General features: G+C 43.9%; 1 protein-coding gene across 3 annotated transcripts in view; it reads right to left on the bottom strand.

Annotated features, from left to right (window-relative positions):
- Positions 1-12,807, bottom strand: part of LOC147903518 (transducin family protein / WD-40 repeat family protein) — a 34,751-nt gene extending 21,944 nt beyond the window's left edge. For 2 of the 3 annotated variants that reach the window (XM_087372506.1, XM_087372507.1), the window contains exons 1-3: positions 12,571-12,807; positions 11,274-11,706; positions 848-1,010 (exon numbers count right to left, since the gene is read on the bottom strand). In XM_087372506.1, the coding sequence (XP_087228632.1) occupies positions 848-1,010; positions 11,274-11,706; positions 12,571-12,768 (794 nt within the window). In that variant the 5' untranslated portion in view covers positions 12,769-12,807. The remainder of the gene's footprint in view (positions 1-847; positions 1,011-11,273; positions 11,707-12,570) is intronic. The other variant, XM_087372508.1, reaches the window with a different exon arrangement.
- Positions 12,808-13,530: the final 723 nt, after the last annotated feature.

Raw genomic sequence — 13,530 nt, 5'->3', positions numbered from 1 at the left:
TCCCAAGGGACATGACATGATATGTACATTTATTCACAGGTTCAGTAAGCAAGCTCATTTCATCCCATGAGCTGTGCACTTGCAAGAAACGATAACAACAGATTGAGATAGCAAGCAGTGAGCTCACTTAAAGATTCTCCAAAGTAATCCCTAAGATGGCGACCTAAGGTTTAACTCTCTGACTTTGATTCTACCTCCCATCAAAACTCACAATATTTTCATCTTTGAAAGGTATGTGAATACTTGTGTTATATGACTTTCAACAAATCAAGAAAGATCACAACTTACAAAACCATAAATAATGTATAATTCTATTCAACTATACTCTAAGAAAAGGCATTTGTCCTACACTAACATTACATGCCACACCCCTTTACTAAGTGGCTCTTCCATCCTTTGATATGATCCAGCTGTAGATTCTCCAATGCCCATCAAACAAAAATTTACATATTCACCAACTTGAGGTAGAGCATAAAGGAGCAAACATTATACAAAGGCCTCTATATTGAATTTCTAAAGAGAGCAACTCCATAATCACAAGAATGGCACCCAAAAAAAAAGGTAGCCGAAGCAAGGCATAAATATTGTTGCTTCACAAAAGCTTTAAAATAAAGAATTTTACTTGACTCACTAATAAAAAAAGAAAGTCATAATGGAAGAGAATGCAGAAGGGTAGAGAATAGCCTTTTGTTGCCAAATAGAAAACACGATTTTCTAAAGCAATCACTCCGATTCACCTCAATGTCCTAACGCAGCCATACTTTGATGATGCACACATTTTCATAGGTTGGATGCACACATAGACCTTGTAGCACACATATTTAGTTGAAGTATATGTGCAAACTACCTTGTAGCACATAGGTGATCAGAAGTTGGATGCACAGTCAAACTCCTCAACTTCCGTTTATGTTGGCTAGCAATGTAATTTGGTTGCAGCATGCGCAAAAATCCAGGCATGCTACTTCTGCGAATGAGAGAGACCAAATCGGTATGCTCCTTGCGCTCTGAAACTTAAGTTCAAACAAAGGCTTTGCTGGTTATAAAGAAAATGTTAACAATAAATGTGAACACAATTTGATTATTAATTTAGATTGCTAGCTTCATATCCAACAAACACAATCATTGACCTTTAAGTAGCCCTAATGTAGCAAGGCTGGCTAATAGGCCTGCTAATTCAGCCCTAATCCACTAACTAGACTAGCTTAAGGGGCAGCAGCTAGGAAGTAATGGACAGAACAGCAAGAATCACGAGAATCCAAGTGCACAATCAACAAGAGAATAACTGGAAACCATGAAGGCATCCATAGGCTTCTGATGGGCTGCAAAGCAACAGTCTAGGAGGAAGATTCCTAGGTCAGCATAGAGCACATAGGGCTCAGCTGTAGTGGCTATTATTTAATGTCATTCAAAGTTAAGAGTACAACGTACAGCAGGACCCCTTTTATAGGTACAAACCTGCACACATCAATTACCACTTTGCTAATGGGATGGGTGTCCTAAGATGCCACGTGGCAGCAGTAGACTATCCAGCTAAAATTACTACCATTTGCAAAACCAATTAAAGGCTGATTAGACCAAAAGTAAGTAAATTGGCCTTTGTTCAATGTTTAATCTCTGCTGCAGCTGTCAACAGTCCCAACTAGCTGAATAGATGAAGTAGGTGGAATAGATGAAGTTCCAACAGCATCACACAGCCGAACACAATGGCCATATCTGTCCAAGGCATCTGAGAAAATGGGGATATTGGTCCACGATTGAAGATGGCTGTCAAGATGATTCATCATCAGGTAGACATCACCACTTCATGTAATACTCAACATAGGACTTATTTCTGAGAATATGATCTCGAAAGCCAATAATCCTCTCTGGTATAAACTGTATATGACCTTCTTCCTCCATCAGAGAAGATCTTTCAAAAACTGATTTGTAGGCCCCAGATGCTTCTTCAAAAGAGAGCCATGGAACACATCATGAATCCTTGATTATGGGGGCAGATCCAACCTATATGCAACATTCCCGATTTTCTGCAGCACCCATAATACTCTATGGGCCAACTTAGTATTGGTATTCCCTTTCAATGAAGCATACCTAGATTTATGGAGCCTGAGGAAAACGTAATCTCCTTCAAATAAAAGGTCCCTACAATGATCATCTGCATATGCCTTCATACATGCTTGAGCTTTCACCATTTGATCCTTACATTGCTGAAGTAAGGCAGTCATATGTGCAAATCATCCATTGCTTGATGGTTAGACATAGGTCCATGAAAACCAACAAAGGAAATCTGAACTTTATAACAATACATGGCCTCAAATGGGCTCATCCTATAAAGGTGTGCTTAGTGTTATTACATAGCAAAATTCCGCCAATTGCAACCACTTGTCCCATATGGTTTGGGTATCAAAACAAAAATGCTAAGGTACTCCTCCAGCCACATATTGACCCTCTCAATATGGCCATCAATTTGGGGATGGTCAGCTGTACTTGGAGTGAGACGTGTACCCATTGCCTTGAATAGCTCTTGCCAAACTAGCCCATGAACTTGGTGTCTCGGTCACTTACTATCTCCTATGGCATTCCATGTATTTAAACACATTCTCATGAATTGTGAAGCAACCATAGAGGCTGAATATTGGATGAAACATGCTGCCTTAGTGAGCCTATCCACAACAACAAAAGTGCTACTCCAGCCCTTAGCTGTCACAGGCAGACCAAGAAATCCATTGAGATGTGGGTCCACTTACCCTCTAGAATAGGCAAAGGCTGAAGTAAATCTGCTGGCCTAAGATTTAGTTCTCTGCTTTGCTGACAGGGCTTGCAACTTTGGACATATTTGTAGACATCTTTCCAAATCCCTTTCCATATGAAACTTTGCTTCACTCTTTCACAGGTTTTGAACAGGCCAATATGACCAGCCATTGAAGAAGAGTGCATCTCCTGCAAGACCAGCAACTTGTATGTAGGCCACAAGATGGAGAATGCAGCAACTTGTATGTAGGCCACAAGATAAATTCTCCCAACTTTGGACATATTTGTAGACATTCCAAGGCCCTTTCCATATGAAACTGTGCCTCACTCTTTCATAGGTTTTGATCAGGCTAATATGACCAGCCATAGGAGAAGAGTGCATCTGCTGTAGGACCAGCAACTTGTATGCAGAATTCTCCACAAGATAAATTCTCCCCTTGTGCCAGAACAAGCCATTATACAATTTATAATTTGGATGATCCACACCAAAAGGATTTTGCAAGTCCTGGAATATGACTGCAATTTCAAGGTCTGAGAGATACTCCTCTTGGATTCCATGAATCCAATCCTTATATACCTCTATAATTGAACTTAAAGTGCATGCCCACATTCGAGATAAAGAATCTGCTACTATATTCTCCTTCCCCGCTTTATATTCAATGTCAAAATAGTGCTTTTCTATTATGGAGAGCCACCATCTTTGCTTGGGAGAAAGTTTAGTTTGAGACAAGAAACACTTGAGTGTCCTGTGGTCAGCCTTCACTTTGAAATGGCTGCCATATATACAGTGATGCCACTTCTTAAAGGCAAGTAATATTGCCAACATCTCCTCGTCATATATATGATAGGTAAGCTCCTTAGCACCCAACTTCCTACTCTAATAAGCAATCACTCCATGTGGTTGTTTTAGGACTGCTCCAATACCGCTTCCACTTGCATTAGCTTCAATGATATTGGGAGAAATCAGGACATACCAAAATAGGCACTGAAGTGAGGGCTTTCTTCAATTCTTCCCTGCATCTCCTGTCCACCCAAAAGAGTCCTTAAGCAGATTCAGTAAGTGTTGCAGCTATCTTGGCAAAGTGCCTTACGAATCTTCTATAGAAAGAAGCAAGGCCAAGAAATCCCCTTAGCTGAGTCACATTGGTAGGCTGTGGCCATTCTATGATGCATCTCACTTTGTGGGGGTCCACCCTCATTCCCTTGCTGCTAACAATGTGTCCCAAATATTCCACTTCTCTTGCCATAAATGTACACTTACTACACTAGGGATAGAGCTGGTGAGTTCAGACTTCCAAAATTAGCTTCACATGTGAGGGATGATCCTCCTTAGTCTTGCTATCGATGAATATGTCATCAAAAAATACTAAAACAGACTTGTAAAGATAAGGCTGCAGAATTTTTTTCATTAAGGCTTAGAAAGTGCATGGGCATTGTTGAGGCCAAATGCCATCGCCCTGAATTGGCACAATCCCTTTTCAATTTTGAAAGTTGTCTTTCTCCTCCTCCTCCCTCATTCAAATATGGTGATAGCCTGATCTAAGGTCTTAGTCAAGTACTTGGCTCCCTTTCATTCATCCAAAAGATCATCAACACTAGGTATAGGAAATATGTTCTTTATTATCCTCCTTTTGAGGTCTTTGTAATCAATGCACATCCTGAAAGACCCATCCTTCTTCACCAATAGGACAGATGAAGCAAAGCGAGATAGACTGTGTGATAAATCGCTACCTAGCAACTCCTTCAATTGCCTAGCCACCTCCTTCCGATATGGTGCTTTGTTCACGAGTTTAGAACCTGGCTCAAAAGTGATGGAACAATCAATATGCCTTTGAGGAGGAAGATGATGGGGAAGGTCAGCAACATATTGCTGCAATAATTCGTGCATCACTTGATCCTCAACAAAGACTTCATTAGTGTTCTCAGATCTTGGGAGATGGATAGCATAGACTACACAAACACCTTTGAGATCCTTTGCCAACTTCCTTGAAGAAATAACTACAATATCGATTTCTACCAAGACCACTTCTTGAGGGTATCAAAGGATGGAGTGATCATCAAACCACCCGGTAACCTAAAGGATAGAGGAGTTTCACATGCACAGAGGACTGCCATTGGCAAATGCGGGTTTCGTCCCATCAGCTAAGGAGCAAGGCAGGGAGATCTGCAGGCACACGAAGAGCGCAACGGAATCTGTAGGCTATGCACATTGGAGGAGGTGGAGACAAAGGAGCATTTCCTATGTACTTGTCCAATCTATTATGAGATCCAAGGACAATACCATTTCCTCTTCCAGGAGGGACACGACTTTGGACCACTATCTCAGCTGATCCACTTCCATGACCAGGTCTATGTTGGCCTCTACATGATCGAGATGCGGCAGCACAGAGAGACCCTACTAAGACAGATCAGTCAGCAGGAGGCGATAGTGCCACAGGAGACAGGGATAGATCCAGCAGAGTGACATGTCATAGATGTCTACAAACTTGAGCAAGCCCCAAGACATAATGGAGAAGTGGAGGAGGAGCAAGCTGACATGAGGGCAGAGAGGATCAACGGGAAGAGGCAATGCAAAGCTGGGGAGCCAGAGACACACAGACCACGTATGATGCAGAGGCTGACCAGAGGACTCACAATGGAGGTCCCAACCTATCTCAGCTCTCCTCATAGGGGACTATTAAAACCGAGTGTCACTCTTAAATTTTGATATGGCGTATCAAATACAAAAAATCATGAAGACCCCACCCCCGCCACAACAAGAGATGATCCAACCGATACAGATACGAGATATCTTCACATCCCACCAGAGAGGTGCCATGGCACTAGGTTTTGTTTTTGAGTACTAATTTTGAGTTTTGAGCCTTTGAGCATAGCACTCAACAAGTGCCCTGGCGAGCCCTTTGCCTCAGCCCACAGTGGCTTGTATGAGTTACTCTTGTGATTGTACTTTGTCTCATACTCTAGCAAGGCCTCCGAACACGTAAACATCTCTCTCTCTCTCTCTCTCTCTCTCTCTCTCTCTCTCTCTCTGTGTCTCTCTGAAGAAGAAGAAGAAGAACCAGACCCTGGAGCAGCTCTGTGATCTGACCCAGAAGGGTCTCTCTATGACATCTCATCACCATCAGGTAGAGACCGACGCAAACCTAGTCCTGGAAGTGATCAATCTGGAGAGAGGCCCAAATCCAAGGCCCTCTTGGAAGAGGCAGTGATAGCGTCCTCAGATCCCATAATAAACTGGGCAGGTACATAAGAGATGCTACTCCGTCTCTACCTCACGCAATGTGCACAATCTACAGATCCATTGCTCCCTAGGTGTGCCTACGGGTCTCCCAGCCTCAATCCTCAGCTGATGGAGACTCGCATCTGCCCAATGGCAATCCTAAGGACATGTGAGACTCGCTCGTCCTCCAAATATTCGCGTCTGATGATCACAGCCATCCTCTGTTACTCTCAAGAAGTAGTCGCGATAAAATATGGTCATGGTGGGGAATTCCTAGTTTCGTGACATATAAAGCTGGAGCAGGTCTAACCATATGATACAGTTGATCTCATCCCGTGGGACAAGAGAACCAGGAGCATCCAAACTATACTGAAAGAGGGGGAGACGATCCATCCAAACACCATGTATGTCGAACCATTTAGAAATGCATGCATAACAGGCCCTGCAGGCTCCACTCTCTGTCAGTCGCTAGATGACTCTAGTGCCACTCTCGGTAGCCTCCCTCTAGGTAAGGCCCAGATCTTGTGGAGATAGGTAATTGCCTGGAAGAATCATCGATCTCAAGCAGTGTCCTAGCGAACTCTACCTGTATGATCTAGTGAGGGGCTGGAGGCTTGCTCCGAATCATCCTAGATCCCATACATAGTCACATGCAAACCCGTTACGTCTTGTTCGAAACCTCGAAACAGAAGAAACATTTCGAAACACTCTCAACAAAACCTTTGTTTCGCCCAAATCAAAATACACGTTTTTGCCCCGTTTTTTCTAAAATCCATATGCTATTAAGTTTTGACTCCATAAATACTAAATCATCTAAAGTTGAAACTTGAGAAAGGAGATTGAACGCTTGAATTTAAAAACATTTGAAGAATGTATTTGTGTTTTGAATTTCCTTTTTAGGTATCTTGGCTCTAAACTTGAATATAACATATCTTATTTGCCCCTATCCTTGTATATATTCAATATCATCTTGAAACCTATCCAAACTTGAGAAAGGAGATTGAATTTAAATAAACTTGAAGAATGTGTTTGTGTTTTGAATTTCCTATTTAGTGTCTCGACTTGAATTTCTCTTTGTTCACTCTAACTTAAATATAACATATCTTATTCGCCCCTGTAAGGTATGTATTAAGTATCAATTCAAAACCTATCCGTTTCGACCAAAAAGTCAAAACAAAATCAAAACAAAACTTGTCGGAACAACGAAATGGACGAAACGTTTCTTGTGACTATGGTCCCATAGTCACATGTAGTCTCTCAAAGCGTCGCCACTCAATCACTATTAGATCACATCCCCATAAGGGTGCCGTGTACATGGCTGTAGTCTTCACTAATGTGTCAAATAGTCATCCCTTTGTCGAGGGATCCTGAAAATGCACCTAAAAATTCTGTCGCTCGAGTCAACCAAAGCGCCCTGCCCTCGTGTAAGGCATGCCCTGGCTGCATGGGTCATCGTGAAGACTTGCTCTCCAAGGACTGCAAGATTGTAATCTCCACTGGCTCTCCTCTGTAGGTGAAGCTATGTCGATGAAGTACTGGCTAAGAGGTGTTGAAGATCATAGCCTTGGTTTTACCAAGGTTAACTGTCAAATCCCTCTCTCTACCAAACACCTCTAGGGCATCTAAGTGTTTCTGTAACCCTGCTGCTAAGGAGGAGAGGAGTATGTCATCTGCGTACAATAGTATCTGTATCATCAGGTCGGCCAGCCGAATGTCGTGATCTCATCAATATATAGCCCAAACAAGGTTGGTGAGGGAGCTTCACCCCTATCGCACTCTCGACCCAATCTGACAAGCCTCCAGGGACACATACTCTCCCTCTGACTGACTCATAGACTCATCACCCCTCCGAAAGTCTACAAAACAATCCTAGACTTTTTGGGATTGCAATCGTGCCTCCTCAATGTCTTCCCATACAGTGAAGATATGGTCCAGAATGGAGTGTTGTCTCCTAAAGCTAGCTTGGCCCAATGCTCGCTGCCCATGCATCTCTATGTAGGAACGAATCTCTCTCTCTAGTACCAACCCACGGATGTTGGCCAACGTGTGACTACTCATGAGAGTGCGGTAGTTCCGCATGTCCATGGGATCTCTTGCTTTGTGTATCGATACAATGGTAGTGGTACTCTAAGCAAAAGGGAAACCATGACATACCACATGATTGAACATCTGTGCTAAGATCGGGGCCAAGACGTCCCGTCCATGTGCTAAGTGCTCAATTCATAGGCCCTCGTGGTCCTAGGCTCTTCAATTGTGGAGCCGACGTAATGCAGCTCTCACATTCTGTGGGTGAATAGGAGGCAAGTGGTGGTCCGTGGGAGAGCGAACATATCGGGTGGTGTCTGAGCCGAGACATCATAGAGGGATGTCACATAGGTGTGCCACTAGATCTGTAATGGGTATAGGTGGCTTCCCCTCAGATAAGAGCCCCCATGCAAAAGTGGGGTCACCACTACAAAACAATCAAATCATCTCATACATCCTATGTGAGAGGAAAGCTCGCCTCTTACGCCATGTCAGGTGTCGTGGTATCCATTGTGCCTCAGACCTCATCAAGTGTCCCAAGGCCTACTCTCGTATGAGGTAGGACCTCATCTCCCGGCACTCATCAAGGATTTTGTGGCACATTTCCAGCTGGGGAGCGAATTGTAGATCTGGTCGTGGGGAATGATCTAGTGGCAGCATCATGGATCCTAATACCAATGCATCTAACGCAAGAGCAAGGTCTGCATCATCTCTCAAGGGAGTCGCTAGCCCACGGGACAGGTGGCTCATATAGACTGCATCAAGAGCATGATTGAAATGCACTCAAAGCTCGGTGGGAGCAGGCAAATCTCGTGCTATATCTGGCAATGTAGTCAAGATGCTCAATGACACGTTGAGTGATCAGCGCCAAGTAGGGGGGAGGGACTATGAAGTCATGTACTCGTGTCACAAAACTCGGGGAGCCCATCAAGTAGCCCGCAGTGCTGCTGCCCCCTCCGTGTGGGAAACATGTAAGTCCTCCAGACCTCAGCCATCGCTAGAGAACATTATATATGACCAGGTCATGTACCGCTCTCATATCCAATTAATGTCTCCCATACCCTGTCACATGTGATGCATCCACTAAGTGTCTCTTTGTACTGAGCTTTGTTGGATCTACCTCTGGCACTCGAAGGGAATCGAACTCAAAATCAAGCAGCTCCACCTGTCTATTCTCTGTATGCGCAATGAAATCACCAAGGAGTACCTCTCCCTACCGCGGAAAAACTCCACTGTATCTTCATAGATTGTCTCATAGGAGCTATGACTATATGTCGTGACCTCACATGAATAAGATGATGTGTCTGGGGGAAAATAGCACACTGCAATAAAGAGTGGCGGTGTGTCAATTGGCTGGAATTGTACCCACGTGTGTCGTGTGTGCTCCTCCTTCCATATCATAGCTATAAGTGGCCTCAAATAAAAACTAAACAAGACTGCTACCCCTCCAAAGCCTCGTATCCCACTGTCCCTCCTCATGTCCTTGACTCCCAGGTATATCCTCTGACTGTGGGTAATCCTCTTTCAGAACTCTCATGTGTTTCAATGTAGAATATCATCTATCTACCAGTGTATGTCTTTGGAGAAGCCCTGGGATCTGACCATAGGGTGCCATTACAATTCCATACTGCTGTCCTCAGTTCATGTTCTCCCCTCACCCCATGGCATAGGCGCGTCATGCACAATCCCCACCTATATCCTCTCCTTTGTCTTTCCTCTCTTGGATTATGACTTTACCATCTCTATAGACAAACCATTGCCTTCCTTTCTGGCTGCCATAACACTTACCATACCTCTTTCCGATCCTCCTGCTGCAAGAGTGTGAGATCATTATTAAGGTATGTCCTAGTCCCTTTCAACGTGGCTTTTGTACTCATAGAAAGTGGATCTATGCATGGCAGTCCAGAATTTAATTATAAGCAGCCTCGAGAATACCTCATCTCTTCCTTCTCGCCGCGCAGCCTCAAAGGTGAGATTGACATTAATCTTTGTCATGAGCACCTTTGGATCTGTCATCGGGGTATTGCCCACTGCCAAGCCTCTTACCAGCACATTAAGGGCTTTATTGCTTCGTCTTTTTTCCTCGCTGCTGCACCTTTCTTAACCACTTCTTTCCATTCTAGAATTTTTCCCTTCCCTTCTGTTATCTGCCGCGTGAATTCTGCATGCTTGCCCTGCATATTGACTTGAATTGTGGCCATCTCCTTCCTGAAACTTTCATTGCAGATTTGAGTTCCTCCAATGCTTTCTTTGTTTTCTCTTCTTCTAGTGCCTTGAGGGAGTTGACTTGCTCCTTGATGGTATTCAACTCTTCATTCAAGGGTGGCTGGAATTCACCTTCCTCCTGTTGGATGCATGCCTTCAGTGCTTCATTCTCAGCTTTGAGTGTGGCAACTTGACCTTCCAAATCCTTTATAAGTGAGGCATGGTAGCTAGCTTTTTCTTCCATTACCCGAGTCATATCTTCCTGCATTTGTTTCAGCTGAGTTTTCCACTCTGCTTCCCCAATGGCACTATATTTTTGTATTTCTCCCCATGAATTTTCCTACCCGGTGAGTTATCCATCTTCAAACTTGAATCTCCCAATTGTAACTGTTATATGTGAGAGAACTCTGCTGAGATTGAAGCTGAAGCTGAAGTTGACCTCATTGAACTTACATTTGAGAGCTCTAGCTTACAACGCATTACGAAGCCCACAGAAGGTCTAGGACAGCAATGCATGCTGAAGTGTTTCGAAGGTGCCACGAGGAGGTAGGAGAACAGTTCTGAGTGTCACAAGGGTCCACATCTAGTCAGCACCTTGCTGATAGAAGGTGGTACACTGTTCATGAATTTTGTGTATGGTTCGGTCCATCCTTGGACAGTATATAATCGGTGTTTATATCTCTCTCTTCAGCATTGTTAATTTACTGTCTGCACATCTCTTTCTCTTTCTACACTAGTACACACTACCAAAAGAAGTCAGATTTGATTTTAGCACTGTGTGATTCCTTGGCACCATCTTGTCGTTAGCTTTTGCTACGGGGAATGTTGGCTGTAACAAGCAACCTCCACCCCTCTTTTCTAACATTACACACATCGCGATCCCAATTTCATAAGTGAACTGAATCTTTGCCCTCATAGAACCTTTCTCAAAGTCCAAGTCGAAATTAACAAGAATTGAAGTAAAAATCCTGAATATCATGAACGCTTGCATCAACAACAAGCAGCCATTAGAACCGGATCAAATGAGGAATACCAAAATACCAAAATTCCTAAGAAACAAATTCTGACTGCATACCTGGACTTTTCTTTGCTGGTCGTTTTTCTGGTGAGCTGTTGGTTTCAGTCTTCACAGCCTTTAACTTATTCACTGGAAATTGTTTACTCTCCGTTTGGTCAAATTCAGTTCGTGCAGCAGTTGTCAATGAAGGCTTGGATCCCACTGTCTTTTTGGGGTCCCCTGCCAGCCTCAAGTTTGGCCCTACTTTGGCATTTTGGCTAGAATACCCATTTGAACCAGGTATGACCAAGGGTGGCTTGCTGGGAGGAGTGATTTCATTCTCACTTTCATCTCTTGAAGGAAGATCCAGATCCTGTTCGGTTTTAACTTTCAAAGAATTACTTGTAAGAGGGACGGTAGACCCTTCCACCATAGCCTTGGGTAGAAGACGAGTCTGTGCACGAAGAAGTTGAGCCTCAGCGTCTGCCAGCTTCTTCTGAGCTTCACCTAGCTGCAAACTCCCTTGTAAAAAGTCAGAGAAAGTATATCTTGTATTTTAACCATCTTATAATAACAAAGCAGCAATCCCTGGGAGTTCAAATTGGCATTCATATGTTGATTCTATACATCATGTTAATCTGTATTCTTACAAATCACACAGATGATTAAATTGGATAGAAGAACAAAGTAGACCTGGACCAGACATATAGAATTGATGAATTCGCTTGAAAAAGAGAACATTCCTTTGACGCTTCTGTTGTTAATGTCATATGTGCTTTCTTTTCTGATGACACACAGATACGACTATTCATTTCAATTTTTCATCCTGCCCTGCAATATAAGGGACTGAGTACAAATTCTTTCGTCATCTTTGGTACAAAAAATGGGGGAAAAGAAAGGAGTGCGAGCAATCTCAAGTTTTAAGGAACAGTATTAAAGAGGATAGAAACGCTGCATTAGTATAACACCTCTATGTTTTGGAGGAGCTAAATGAAAAATGATTCGAAATCCAGCTTATAAAGGCGGCGATCTTTTAAAACAAGCACTTACAACAGCAAACAAGGCAATCGAATTTCTTTCACGTTCTATTGGTTCACGATGCGTGCGGCTTTAACCATACATTTCCTAGGTCGGATCTGGAAGGAAGCCTGAATATGCTCCGCAAGTAGGATTGATTATATCGCAGCTGCTTCACGCAACCGTCCCTCAAAAAAGGGAACAATAACAGAAACTGTGATATACAATGCTGCCGATGGGAATACGGAACGCAATTGGGGATTCGCGTCAAAGCCAAGGAAGGCCGCCCAGTCTGAGCAAGTGGCAATTGCAATACGGCATTGCAACAAAAAAAAGGTCGTGGAGATGAGGAAAACACCTGCAGCTGGATCTTCCGGGCTTTCTCCTCGAACTGCAGGACGTCGGAGCGCTTTTCGTCGACAAGAGTGGTAAGCGACTGGACCTGCTCCTGGATGGCCAACTTGAGACGTTCTCGGCCAGGATCGTCGATGTCAAAGCGAGCGCGTTTGGGGAGAGGATCGTGCTCCGATGGGGAAGGGATTCTACCTCGCATCATATTCGATGGGAATTGAATGCGGAAAATGGGGGGTGTGTTGGAAATGGATTGGCTTTTGAACGTCAAATTGCAGACACTCTTCTTGGTTCCATGTATTTATCTCATCTCATCATTTATTTTGAGGGCCGGGCACGTCGGTAAGCCGGTCGGATTCCGGCACGAGAGCCAACATCCGGCTGGATCCCGACCCGAAACCGCCACCATGTGGCCTTTCCCAGCCGTCAAGGGCGATGTAGAGGTCACATGTGGCATCGGACTTTTCGAGAGGTGCCGGAATTTTTGAGGGGAGATTTCGCATTTTAATGAGCTTTGATCCGACCGGGCGGCTGAGATTAAATCTCAACCGATGCATGGGGGTGTTTCACATGCATCTGCCCGGAAATGGGCTCTGTGTGCACCCTCCAATAAACAAGTTGAATAAATTCAAAAGGCCTGCCTCTGGAAACCCGAAACGCAATTTGAACAGCGCACGAAAACAGCGAAAAAACTTGGTGGAAAAGAATCCCTTTGCCACGACACGCCGAATGTCACATTCAAAGGTGGGGCAGAAGGAGGAGAAGAAGAGAGAGAGAAGGTGCCGCAAATAGGTTCTTGCCCCATTTGTTGATGCCCCAGAAGATAGTTTTCCAAGGTGGAATACCAGATTTTTCTCTTTTAAAACCAAGCCCTACCCGACATTTGGGGGCAGGCCATAGAGCGTGCCCACACTCCACCATCTTTACACTCGTCCGCCCAAGCGTGCCAAGAATCTAACGTGAATTT

Source organism: Dipteris shenzhenensis, chromosome 3 (genome assembly GCF_047967505.1).
Source record: "Dipteris shenzhenensis isolate YYH24624 ecotype China chromosome 3, Dip_SZ_1.0, whole genome shotgun sequence".
Taxonomy (NCBI): domain Eukaryota; kingdom Viridiplantae; phylum Streptophyta; class Polypodiopsida; order Gleicheniales; family Dipteridaceae; genus Dipteris; species Dipteris shenzhenensis.
Note: the sequence above shows the minus strand (reverse complement) of the source record. Positions and strands in the feature narration are given on the sequence as shown.